The sequence below is a fragment of the Cavia porcellus genome, unplaced genomic scaffold, assembly GCF_034190915.1.
Source record: "Cavia porcellus strain 051 isolate PalLab524CR breed Dunkin Hartley unplaced genomic scaffold, mCavPor4.1 scaffold_17, whole genome shotgun sequence".
Classification (NCBI taxonomy): domain Eukaryota; kingdom Metazoa; phylum Chordata; class Mammalia; order Rodentia; family Caviidae; genus Cavia; species Cavia porcellus.
Window position 1 is genome coordinate 70,440,797 of NW_026947500.1, and position 12,375 is coordinate 70,453,171.

The 12,375-nt window shown below is 57.3% G+C and overlaps 1 protein-coding gene across 2 annotated transcripts in view; it reads left to right on the top strand.

Moving 5' to 3' along the window:
* The window catches only part of Carm1 (coactivator associated arginine methyltransferase 1), a 33,951-nt gene that overhangs the window by 14,109 nt on the left and 7,467 nt on the right, over positions 1 to 12,375 (top strand). For both annotated transcript variants that reach the window (XM_063228694.1, XM_063228693.1), the window contains exons 2-5: positions 6,043 to 6,168; positions 8,055 to 8,161; positions 8,976 to 9,080; positions 11,598 to 11,708. In XM_063228694.1, the coding sequence (XP_063084764.1) occupies positions 6,043 to 6,168; positions 8,055 to 8,161; positions 8,976 to 9,080; positions 11,598 to 11,708 (449 nt within the window). The remainder of the gene's footprint in view (positions 1 to 6,042; positions 6,169 to 8,054; positions 8,162 to 8,975; positions 9,081 to 11,597; positions 11,709 to 12,375) is intronic.

Consider the following 12,375-nt stretch of genomic DNA (forward strand, 5'->3'; position numbering starts at 1 on the left):
CACAGGGTGGTGAGTGGCCGGGCAGGGCAGGCGCTGTCACACCAGGTGAGCCTGTCCAGAGGTCCTGGAGGACCGCTGGGGAGGTGGCGAGGAGGAGGGAAGGGTGGGGAGGCCTCCCGTGGGAGGCAGCGCAGAGCGATGGAGGTGAGGGGTGCTGCCGGGACCTGCAGGGAGCCCTGAACGAGCCGGAGTTCCGGGTCCTTTGGTGCATTTGGTATCTAAGATGAGGGCTCTCCTCACGGTCTCAGTCTGGCCATGAGTCCTGGACTTGGGCAGTCCGTACCCCTGAGTGGCAGGGACTGTGGGCCTGGCTAGGTTGCTGTGCTCAGCAGATGGCCTGTGACAGACACCATGAGACCTGCTGGGGCCTGCCTGTCCCCTGGGCCGTCCTGAGGCACCTGCTGGTGTTGAAGCCCATCGGGTGCCAGGTGGGGGGCAGCAGGAGCGCTATTCCTTGGGCTCGGTGGACAGGGCAGGCTGTGCTGCCGAGATCCTTACCGCCTCTTTTCTTGGGCACTTTCAAGTTCAGGCCCAGCGTGTGCCTCAGGTTCCCCAGCTTCTGCTCCTTGGACCCCCTGGTGCTGCTTCAGGAGTGCCTGCTAGGTGGGGTGCAGCCCGAATCCTCTAAATCACCTCTTCCCAGAGCTGGTCATCTCTGCCAGGCCGTCGCCTACCCCTCCAGACCTGGCTCTTCCTGCCCAGGTCTTTTCCAGCATTGCCTAAGGGCAAGAAGCAGCCAGGATCTCCAACCCGAGTCCTCTGGCCACAGGTCCTTTCCCCTCCCCAGGCTGGGCCAGGCGACCTCGACCTTGGGGCTCCCCTTGTCTGCAGGAAGGGATTTAGGCGTTGTAGCCGAGCGAGCATGAAAGTGTTTAGAGTCTGGTTGTTTGGGAAGCAGCCGGGCCAAACCCGGAAGGCACAGAGCATCACAGGGCGCGTGGTTAGAGGCAGGGACCCTGCAGTCATCTTGGCTCCTGCTGCTGGGTGACCTTGAGTGAGGTTCTTAACTTCTCTGAGCAAACTTGTGAAGTGAGGGGCTGAATAAAGGCCAGAACAGCCTGGTCACCTGTTCTTTGAGAGACACTCAGCTCCAGATCCTAGCCAGGAGCTGGGCTCACAGCAGGGTTTGGTGTCTGTGACACAGACAGGTGGGGGGTTGCTTCTTGGGGGGCGAGACAGGCTGTCTTGAAGGTTGAGTAATTTCGTGCCCATCAGGGGCCAGCCTGAGTGTTGCTCACTGCAGGGACTGTCCCTAGCCCAGGGCTTCAGCAGGACAGACTTCGAGGTGTGGCCCTGCAGCCAGCTCCTTGGGTGGAGCGGGTTCCCTTCCTCGGCTCCGGGGCTCTGTGTTTGAGACCCCACAGTGAGAGCCTTGGGGGAGAAGCCTCAGCGCGGATCTGCTTATGGCGAGAGCCTGCCTGCCGATCTTTCTTTCCTCCAGGAGTGAGGACCTCACTAACTGCAGCCCAGCCCTGCATCCTGGCACAGATGCGCCCCTGGCTAAATCCTCATCTTCTTTATTTCTCCCGGCCACGTGCACACAGCCCCCAAATACGCTGGCCACGTGGCAGCCATGTTGTGCTCTGGATTGGTTGGTGGCTCATCCCTCAAGTGCCTCTCCTTGTCCCTTGGTGCCCTGTCTTTCCCACAGCTCATAGCTGGGGTTGGACAGAGGGTTGATGCCAGGACCCTTGGTGGTCCTGCAGGCCAGAGGCCGCCGGATAGGCCCCGAGGCTGGGGAGAGGAAGGGTGCCCTCCCAGGAGGCCCAGGTTCCCCCGAGCCTGGCAGTGCCGTGCCCCAGGCCTGTCGAGGCTGGAGGGGAGGGCAGTGGGTGCAGAGACCCGGCCTGGCTCTCCGGGCTGGGGCTTGAGTGTGGCCATGTCCAGGGCTGGGGACGAGGGGCCTGGTGAGGGAGGACAGGGAGACCGCCGGGGTGAGAGTTTCGTGCTGTGTCCTGGAGGAACCTTCTCTCCGCTTTATCCTGTGGCGCTGGGGGTCGAGCCCATGGACCTCAGCTGTGACTGTCAGAAAATGCTGGCTCCACCGCCTGCGGCTGCTGCCACTGTGAAGAGACAGATCCTTTTGCCCTGAGCCCAGTGCACAGGTGCCATGGTCGCCTGCCCGGCGCCAGCTTCAGAGGGTGCCCAGGGCAGCAGCCCGGGTTGCCAGGCCACCTCGTAAACAGAGGCCTCCCTGGGTCTGCTTGTGGTTACCCAGGCCCAGCTGGCAGCGTGGCTGTGTCTCCTGCCCTGGGAGGGCCGGGGCTCGGGAGGGTCCCTCCACCCCACTGCCAGCTGGACCTTCCAGGGGTGGGAGCTGTGAGCTGGGGTGATGCCAGCCCCATGGCCATCGCCCTCCCCCCAGGTGTGCCATGCTCCTGACAGGGAGCTCCTGTGGCCCTGGCAACTGAGCGCTCCTTTCTTTATAGGCATGAGTGCACATGCGTGCGTGCAAATGTTAGGGATGAAACTAGAGACTTCATACCGGGCAGGTTCCCAGCCCTGTTTGATGCTTTGTTTTGAGATACAGTCTCGCTAAATTGCTGTGGTTGCCCAGGCTAAGCTCGAACATGCCGTCCTCCTGTCTCAGCCTCTCAGAGTGCCGGCTGGGATCACAGGCGTGCACTGCCACACCCGGCCCGCAGCATTTTTCTTACGTCTGTTCAAGTGGAGTTTCCATAGCCCTAAAACAGAACATGAAATGACACCGCAGAGCGGCATTAGCATATCTGGCATGGTGTCGCCACGGGCGTCGTACTAACCCAGAGGAAACATACCCACGACGCACTGGCTGTCCCTCGTCAGCCTGCCCTGCCTCTGCTTTGATCGCGTTTCCCAGATTCCTCCGGCCGGCGCAGGCACTGTGGTGAGACCTCAGTGTGTCTGAGCCAGAGTGGTGCCACCTGCAGGCGCGGCCCGAGGTGAGGCCGAAGGCCCCCAGGCCGGAGCCAGGCCGGGTCACTGCGCCATGAGCGAGGACCCGTCTCAATAGGAAATATTTTTTAAAAAGGGCTTGGGTTTGCTGTTCAGTACACAGCGGAAAGGTCTGTGTTATGGGTGCTCTGTGTTTTGTTTGCTCGATCAGCACTTCATGGATGTTGTCTGCTCCTGGTGCCTCGGAATAGCGATGCCATGATGGTTTCCCTCCCATTTTGCCGTGAGATAGGGCCTGCCTCAGCCTGGGCTGGCAGCCCTCTCGTCCGTCCCTGCTCCCTGGTGTTCGGCTTTTTGAGAACTGCCACAGTGGGTTTCTGTTTGTTTGTTTGTTTGTTTTGGTCGTCTTTTTCCTTTTTATCGGTACCGGGGATCGATGCCACAGTGTTTTCTGTGGAGGTGGCACCACTTCATGTTCTGTCCTGTTAGTAGAGTATCGGGGTTCTGTGTCTTTACCAACCACTTGTTTATTTTTATTTTATTTTATTTTGTTTTGTTCCCCCCCCCCCTTTGGTCTTTTTCTGTTTCTTTGGTACTGGGGATGGTTTGGTCTTTTTGAGGCAGGATTTCACCATGTTTCCGCTGGCCCTGGGCTCACAGTAGGCCTCCTGCCGCAGCCTGAGTGCAGAGAGGACAGGCCTGGAATGCCACAGCCAGCAGCCACTTGTTACCTGCCCCTTCTTTGGGTTTCAATAACGGTGTTGCTGGATATGCAGTGGTGTCTCACATGGTCTTTATTTTGAATGTCCCCAGTGACTTAAGATGTAGTACATCTTTATAAATGTTAGCATTTGTATATCTTTTTTTTAGAGACCATCTGTTCAGATCCTTTGTCTTTTTTGGTTTTTTGAGACAGGGTCTTGCCTTGTAACCCAGACTGGCCTCAAACTGACAGTGATCCTGCCTCAGCTCTAGAGTGCTGGGATCACAGGCATGCACCACCACAGGCAGCTTACCTTTTTTGTTTTGTTTCTTTTTTGCAGTGCAAGGGATTGAACCTAGGATCTTCATACTGAACTGTACCTTCAGCCCTTTTTATTTTTATTTACTTATTTTGAGACAGGGTCTTGCTAGACTGTCTTATTTATTGGCCCCAGCTATGATAGGCGTGCACTGCAACCCTCCTGCAGAGTGCTGGGATTGCAAGCTGTGTGCCCCACTCCGCTCCTTGAATTTTTGAATTGAGTTCATTATCTTTAAAACATTCGATTTGGTTTTTTGGTACTGTTTGGGATTAAACCCAGGGCCTTTCACATGCTCTGCAAGTGTGGCACCATTCAGCTAATTGCTTCCTCCAGCCCTTTTTAGAAGGCTCTTGCTAAAGTGTCCAGGCTGGCCTTGAACTTGAATTTCTCTTCCTTCAGCTTCCTGAGTAGCTGGTATCACAGAGATGTACACTGTGCCTGATTTTAAAAAATAGTTTTCATGTTTCGGACCCTGAGTCTGTCAGATGCATGATGTGTAAGTGCCGTCTCCCACCCACCCTGTGGTTGACTGTTTGCTCTGAGTAGTATCTGTTTCCGCAGTGCTGTGGTGGAACCCAGGCCCTCTATGTGGTGGGCAAGAAAGAGTTGCACCCCTGAACTGTATCCAAGACTCTAAAAGTTTGTAATCTTGATGAAATCCAATTTGTATCTTTCTCCGTGCTCAGCTTTTGCTTTTATAGCTAAGGATCCATTGCTAACCCTAAGGTCACCAAGACTGTTTTCCTCTAAGACTGTTACAGTGTTATTTTTTACATTTAGGTCATTGATCCAGTCAGAGAGGTGTTTTTCCGGCTCTTGTTTTTTGATGGTGCTGGCAGTTGGACTTTGCAGTGCTGGGGAATCGCGCCACGGCTGAGCGGAGGCCCCAGCCTGCCCTGTGTGTTAGGGTGTGAGGCAGGGATCTGGTCTCATTCTTTGCAGCTGGATTTCCAGTTGTCCCGGTTCCCGTCGTCCAGGAGAATCTTTACTCCATTGAATGTTCTTGGCACTCATGATGAAAATCAATTGACCATAAGTGAAGAAGAGTTTATTTCTGAACTCCAGTTCTGTTCTGGGTCTGTTCCTTGGCCAGCACTACGCAGTGTGATTAGCATTGTGGTGTGATTTGGAATTGAGAAGTGTGACTCCTCTGTCTTTGTTGTGTGTCTTCTGGGATACCTCTGGCTGCTCGGTAGCTGGAAACTTTGGTATTTTTCGGTACCGTCCTGGAGCTTGAACCCGGGTCCTTCACACTGAGCTACATCCCAGGCCTTTTTTCTTTATTTTGTAAACGTTTGCGACAGGGTCTTGCTGAGCTGCCAGATGGAGCCTGAACCTGTGACCTCTGGAAATACTTTGCCTGCCCACATCTGCACTCACTTCTCCGTCCGTCTTTGGTATTTGATGAGCTATTTGGCAGCAAGCCGCAGCTCTCAGCAGCGTGTGCTCTGTGTGTCTGTGTGTCCCGTCAGGGCAGGGCTTTCTGAAGACCACCATCAGGTCGCATCCAGATGACTCTGCACTGTCGCATACCCAGCAGATGCGTCTCCCCCCTTGTCCTGTAAGGGATTTTACAGCCTTTGGCTGTCAGGCCGTGCAGTGTCCACCGGCGTCTGTTGGCCGCTCTTCCCCCGGCCCAGCGGGGCTCCCTGTGCGCCCACCCTCCACGGTGCCCTCTGGGAAGGGAGGCTGCTTCTCTCGAAGATGCCGAGGTCTGCTCTTCCCTGCTGTCCTTAGGCTGGGACCGAGGAAAGCGTTTTTGTCAAGGTTGCCACAAAGGTGCCCTGGCTGTGGGAATGCGCTTCCATGGGTGAATCTGCCCTGTTCCCAGGATGCTGTCCTGTCCTGCCCAGTGCTCAGCCAGGAGCACGGAGCAGCAGCAGTACGGGGGACAGGAGCTGGGTCCTGAGGCAGAGAAGGCCGGGAGCCCCATGGTGGGGAGGGGCTGAGTGAGCGCCCTTCGGTCCTGACGTGGTCACCGTCGCTGCCTGTGTCTCCCTGTGGACAGGGGCAGGCAGGGAAGAACTGGCCGCGGGCCTCCAGGCGGCCTCGTGGTATCCTGGGAGTGTCTAGGGTTCCCAGGGGTGGCAGGAGCTGGGACAGCCAGCAGGCGCCAGCGCTCATACCACCTCTTGTGTTGCAGATGAAGATGTGTGCGTATTCAAGTGCTCGGTGTCCCGAGAGACGGAGTGCAGCCGCGTGGGCAAGCAGTCCTTCATCATCACGCTGGGCTGCAGCAGTGTCCTCATCCAGTTCGCCACGCCCACCGGTACGAGCCCCCCACCCACGGGTGGCCCCTGCCAGCCCCCGGGCGCCACCGTCAGGACCAGCACCTGGGCGTTGAGACAGGTCTCACAGTGCAGTTCATGCTAGCCTTAAACTCACTACACAGCCTGGGCTGACCGTGGGCTTGGGGTGATCCCTGCCTCAGCCTCCCAAGTGCTAGGATTACAGGCGTGTACCACCGTGTCCAGTTTAAAACCATTGTCCTGGTAGAGAGGAGAGGATTGTTTGAACCTAGAAACTCAAGGCCAGCCTGGGCCCATTGTGAAAACGTCTCTAACAACCACCATCACAATAGTACAAATAGTAACAATAAAAACAATAGTAATAATAATCATAGTCCTGTCACACCGTCCTGGTAGGGGTATATTGTTGCTGCTTAGAACAAACCCTCGGCTGGCACTGGGCCATTTGTGTTGTTTGGGGTTCAGTCCTTGCCCACTAAAGTGCTCTGCACCCCAGTGCCTGGCGTTCCCTCCAGCCTGTGGTGTGGGGTCCAGGCCTTGCAAGAAGCCCCTAGAAGGTTGTCAGCAGCCCTACGTCAGGGGACATGGGTGGGCATGTAGGGTCCCTGAGGGCGGCAGCGTGGGGTTGGGGAGGACAGCCAGGCTGTGCCTGGCAGGGGACGGCTGAGGGGACCAAGGACCGGGCCAGGCGCTCACCTCAGGGCCGGCCAGTGTCCAGCCCGCAGCCCTTCCTCTATGTAGGTAACTGCAGGACGCCCCTACTTTTACAAGTTAAACTGTTTCTCCCCACATTCCTGGGGATGTGAACCCTGGGGTGTGCTACCACTGAGCTGCATCTTTCTATTACCTGGAAACGTGGCCTCACGTAGTTGCCCAGGCCGGTCTCAAACTGTTGGTCCTTCTGCCTCGGCCTCCTGAGTAGCTAGAATTACAGGCTTGCGCCACCACAGTCCCTCCATTTAACTGACATGGAGTAATTTTATCTGTTTTAGGGTTAACCTTTACCGTAGGTTTGTATATGTAGGGGAAAATGCAGCCCCTGCAGCAGTGCGGGCGCACGTGTGGTCCACGTGCCATAGCCGGCCACGTGTGTCACTGAGAACTGCAGAAGGTCGCCATCCCTGCCATGTGGAGTTCAGTAGTGGGCAGTGTGAGGTATCTGAGAGGCATTTTGAACATATTCTGGTGATAAGAAGAGACCATTGTAATCCAGATTCATAGTTTTAAAAGAAGAGAGAAAGGCCTGGTGTGGCGGTGTGTGCCATCATCTCAGCACTTGGGAGGTTAGGCAGGAAGGCACAAGGAGTTTGGGGCAACGTGGAGTACGTGAGCAAGTTCACGCCAGCTGGCCCTGAATAGCAAAACCCTGCCTCTTTAGGGATAACAAAACGCCCCAGAGAAGCGCAGCACAGGCTGGGAATGTGGGTTAGCAGTGCGCTGTGCGGGCGTGGCTGGTTCGTGTACTCTAGGGCTGAATTTGTCCCCAGTCCTGCCAGAAGGCAAAGCCAACCCGAGCACCGCCAAGCGATGAGTGGCTCTGTGTTTTGAGGCAGGGTCTCACAGTTAGATCCGGCCAGCCTTGAGTTAGTTCACTGTGTCACCCAGGCTGCCCGCAAACTCACAGGGTCCTCCTGCCTCAGCCTCCCCAGTGCAGGGACTACAGACGTGTGCCGCCATGGCCGGCTTCCTTATCCTTTCTGTTTTATTTTGTTCCTGTGTTTGGTGTGACACGGTGTCAGGGCCTCAGAGCTGCAACCCCGCCCCTTTACTGTTAAATGTGAACACTGTTTGGGGACGGTCACCGAGCCACACGGGCTCCATGGGGAAAGCTGGGCGTGCAGCTGGACGCACCAGGCTGCTCGGCAGGTCGCCTGCCGCCCATGACCTGGCTCCCCTCCTGGCGCAGATTTCTGCTCCTTCTACAACATCCTGAAGACCTGCCGCGGCCACACGCTGGAGCGCTCGGTGTTCAGCGAGCGCACGGAGGAGTCCTCGGCCGTGCAGTACTTTCAGGTAGGGTGCCTGGCCGTAGGCCGCCTGGGCCTGTCGTGCTCTGCCCCGTACTAGCCGAGTAGCCGTGGGCAAGTGTCCCTGCTTGTGGGGCCTCCGTGTCCTTTGTGATGCCTTAGAGGGCTGCTGGAAAGATCTGAGCGCGGGTGATGCCCGGGCCCTCGGCTTTGTGAATGAGGACAGAGCACTGTCCTGAGCCCACAGTGTGCCAGGGCCTGGAGGCACTGGGATCTCCCATCATGGGGAGGTCAGTGTGGTTAATGTCCCATTCTACAGATGACAGAACAGGCTCAGACAGGTTAAATGACTTGCCCCAAGTCACACAGCTCTTACGCAGCCGAGCGGAGATGGGAAGCCAGGTCTGCCTGCTGCTAAAGCCTGTGGCCCGCAGGTGCCTCACTGCATCCCGATCGCCTGTTGTCTTACAGAGTGACACTGCACCTCACCTGCCTGCCGCTCTGAGCCCTAGGGTTCTGATCCATCTGCTCCTCTGCTTCTGTGGGGCCCTGAAGCAGTGCACATGGCCCTCATGCCAAACCCTACTTGTGGCAAAGCTTATGGTCTCCTGGATGGCTTCCAGGTCCAGGTGGCAGCCCCCTGTGCCCCTGAGGTGGTGGTGACCTTCCTGGGGCTGCCCCTCAGGCCGCTGCTCCCTCTTCGGAGCAGCTGGCAGCCGGTGTCAGTGGGAACTGGGCCAGCAGAGGGCGTTTGGCCTGTCTAGGGAGCTGGAAACCCACAATGATCCCCTGCAAGGCTGGCCTGATCTCAGCCGAGCATCACCCAGGTGCCCTGTGTCATTGGTGTGTGTCTGTTCCAGTTTTACGGCTACCTGTCCCAGCAGCAGAACATGATGCAGGACTACGTGCGGACGGGGACCTACCAGCGAGCCATCCTGCAAAACCACACGGACTTCAAGGACAAGGTGACCAGGGCTGCTGGGACCGGGCTGCTTCCCTGCTTCTGTCTCTCTGTTTCTTTAGTGATTTTCTTTTTTTTTTTTTTGGTGTGGGGGAGGGTGTCACGGTTTTGGAGACAAGGTTTCAGTATGCATTTCAAGCTGACCTTGAACTCACTTTGTGTCCCAGGTTGGCCTTGAATTCATGTGGATCCTCCTGCCTCAGCCTCCTGAGTGCTGGGATTATAGGCGTAGGTTACCATGCCTGGCTACTCAATGATTTTTATGTCTTTCAGATATGTTTTTCTTTTTTCTCTTCCTTTCTCCACCCCCCCCCCCCATCTTTCTGGGACAGAGTCTCCCTGTGCAGTTCAGATTGCCTTGAACTCATTTTGTAGCACAGACTGGCCTCGAACTTGTGTTGATCCTCCTTTCTTAGCCCCCAAGTGCTGGGATGATAGGCATGCGCCATACCCAGATGGCACTGACTTCTAAGAGGGATACTCTCCCCATAAGTAGTCACACAGTTTTGCAGCAGTGGACACCAGCCCTGACACACACGTGCATGTGCACGCTCACCCACACCCACACCTGTACTGTGGATGCCAGTCCGAGGTGGCATCCCCAGCAGCTCCCTGGCTGGCTGTAAATCGGGGCCCCACACCTCCCCCTTGGGGTCCAGTTCTTTTGCTCAGGCAGCTCACGGCTCTCCTCTCCGGCGACTCACTTCCTGCTTCACTGTGTGGGATTCCAAAGGCCAGTGATGACGAGAGGCCTGGAGCGGGTGTGGGGAGCCTCCTTGCAGGAGCAGCTGTCCTCTGGGTTCTGGGGCTTCGCTGCAAGCCCGGGGACTGTCGTAGACCACAAGGAGACAGCCAGCAAGGCCCACCAGTCAGCTTCCTGCTTGGCTTTGGATGGCAGCACCCCTCCCTCCGGCAAGGGCAGGAGGGCAGGCCCCTCTGAATGAAGGGGTCAGAGAATTTTTTTTTTTTTTTTTGGTATTTTTGAAACAGGGTCTCACTAGGTAGTTCAGGTTGGTCTCGAACCTGCAACGATCTTCCTGCCTCAGCCTTCTGAGTGGTGGGTTTACAGTCATGTGCCACCACGTCCAGCTAGGTTACGGTCTCTTTAGAGCCACCTCCTATGTCCTGCCATGGGGAAGGGAGTGTTTCTTTTCTGTGGCCTGCCCACCTCAGGGACGAGTGACACAAGCCAGGAATTGGGGACAGAATGAAGACGCTGTTTCCTGACAGTGCAGGTGAAAATGCCTGGGTCTCAGCTGGGCCTCAGAGCCCGGATCAGAGTGTGAAGTGCAGGTGCTGCCCGTGTGTAGGCCTCTGGCTTCCTGGGATGCGGTTTCGGGGCTGTCCCTGCCCTCGCCAGGGCTGGGCCCGGCCTCACACACACCGCGCACCACCCAGCTGCGCCGGCCCTCCCAGTTCCACCGAGCTTTTAAGGCAACCGAGCAGTGTGGGTTGTAGCAGCAGAGCGTCCCCAGATGGCCCCCAGCCTCTGGTGCTGGGTGCAGTGACCCTCAGTGTGGCCGGATCCGGCTGCTGCCACAGGCTGCTCTGCTTTCCTCTTCTCTGCAGTGGCTTGTACACTGCACGGTGCCGGCCACACTACAGCAGGCTCGGTCCTGGGCTCCTTCAGGGTTCTGAGCATGGCGGAGGTCGGCGGGTTAAGGGTCTGTGGGCTGGTGTGGTACATGTATTTTCTCTTACTTGCTACTGGCAATTGAGCCCAGACTACACTAACATCCATCCATTCTTTGTGTTTTTTTTTTTTGTGTGTGTCTTTCATTTTTGTCGGTACGGGGGATCGAACTCACGACCGCTTGCGTACAAAGCAGGTGCTTATGCCGCTGAGCTAAATCCCCAGCCCCTGTGTTTTATTTTTTGAGAGAGGGTCTTGCTATGTAGTTCAGGCTGGTTTTGAACTCCTTATGTAGCCCAGGCTGTGGAACTCCTGGCAACCCTCCTGCTTCAGCCTCCCGAGTGCTAGGATTGTCCATTAGGATTGTACAGGTGTGTCCATTATACCCAGCTTTGCCCCCAGTTCTTTTGCATTGTTCGTTTTGAGACAGGCTGCCCAGGAGGAATATGGGAGCCTCCTGCCTCAGCCCTCCGGGGTGCTGGGCTTACCCGCCTGGGACATGTTGCCCCATTGCGTTGCACTTTTTACTCGCCCTGGCCCAGCATTTGTTCTCCCTTTGGAATCAGGTGGGAGCTTGTGGTTTTGCTCTGGCCCCTCCGTCCCTGCGAGGCTGGGCTGCTCCTGCCCGGCCCTCCCTCAGCCCCCCATCCCCCCACTCCACCTGGCCGGCTGGGATTCCTTTGCAAACATGATCTCCCCGGGACGCGAGCGTCTGCCTGAGGAGCCCTTGGCTCTCCCGTGCCCTCCTCAGAGTCTGCACTGCTCTTCTGTTCTTAGTCCAGTGATGGAGAGCCATTGTGTAGTTGACGCACAGTGATGAGCCGCGTGTCTGGGCGTCCCCACGCCTGCTGCCTGGGGCCCAGCACCTCTCATGCCTACCATTTCCAGATCGTGCTCGATGTCGGCTGTGGCTCTGGGATTCTGTCATTTTTCGCTGCCCAGGCTGGGGCCAGGAAGATCTATGCAGTGGAGGCCAGCACCATGGCCCAGCATGCCGAGGTCAGTGCCGTGGGCCCCCTCGTCCTTCATCTTGGCATCAACCTGGAGCCCCAGGAGGCCTGGTGCCTCATCAGGCAGCAGGGGAGTTCCGGCCGCCCCGCAGGGCCGGTTCCTACCGCCTCGCCGTGTGGCGGAGCGCCCGCAGGCCTTGTGCTGCCCCGAGACGGGGCTGAGCGCCGGGCTTCTCCGAGCCTCCCAGTGTCCGGGGCAGGAAGCAACAGGGCTTCATTTCCTGAGTTCCCGTCGTCCTCTGCTTTTGTTTCCCACTTCCGCTGAAGCATTCCTTCACAGATGAGGACTGCAAAGCCGAGAAGGTGGACAGCGGAAGTGCTGCTTCCCTCCCGGCCTGGCCACGGCTTCAGCCCCTCCCAGGCCCCCGAGGGCCTGCTGGATCCTCCCGGGGTGCAGGGCCAGTGTGGCTTCCTCGGCTGCCGCTATCTCACCCAAGGGGCACATTGTCTCTGGGCGCAGGGGACACCGTCCTCCGCCTGTAGCTGCCAGGTGTCCTTCAGCCTGTGCTGACCCAGTCTGCTTAGCTGCCCCCCATCTCTGGTGACGCTGTCTCTTCCAGTCTTTTTGTGGACACTGTACTGAGCCCACTGAAACTTGAGGCCCTTCGCTACCCCTGTGCCCCAAGTACAGGCTCCAGCAGCAGCCTTGTGTGGCT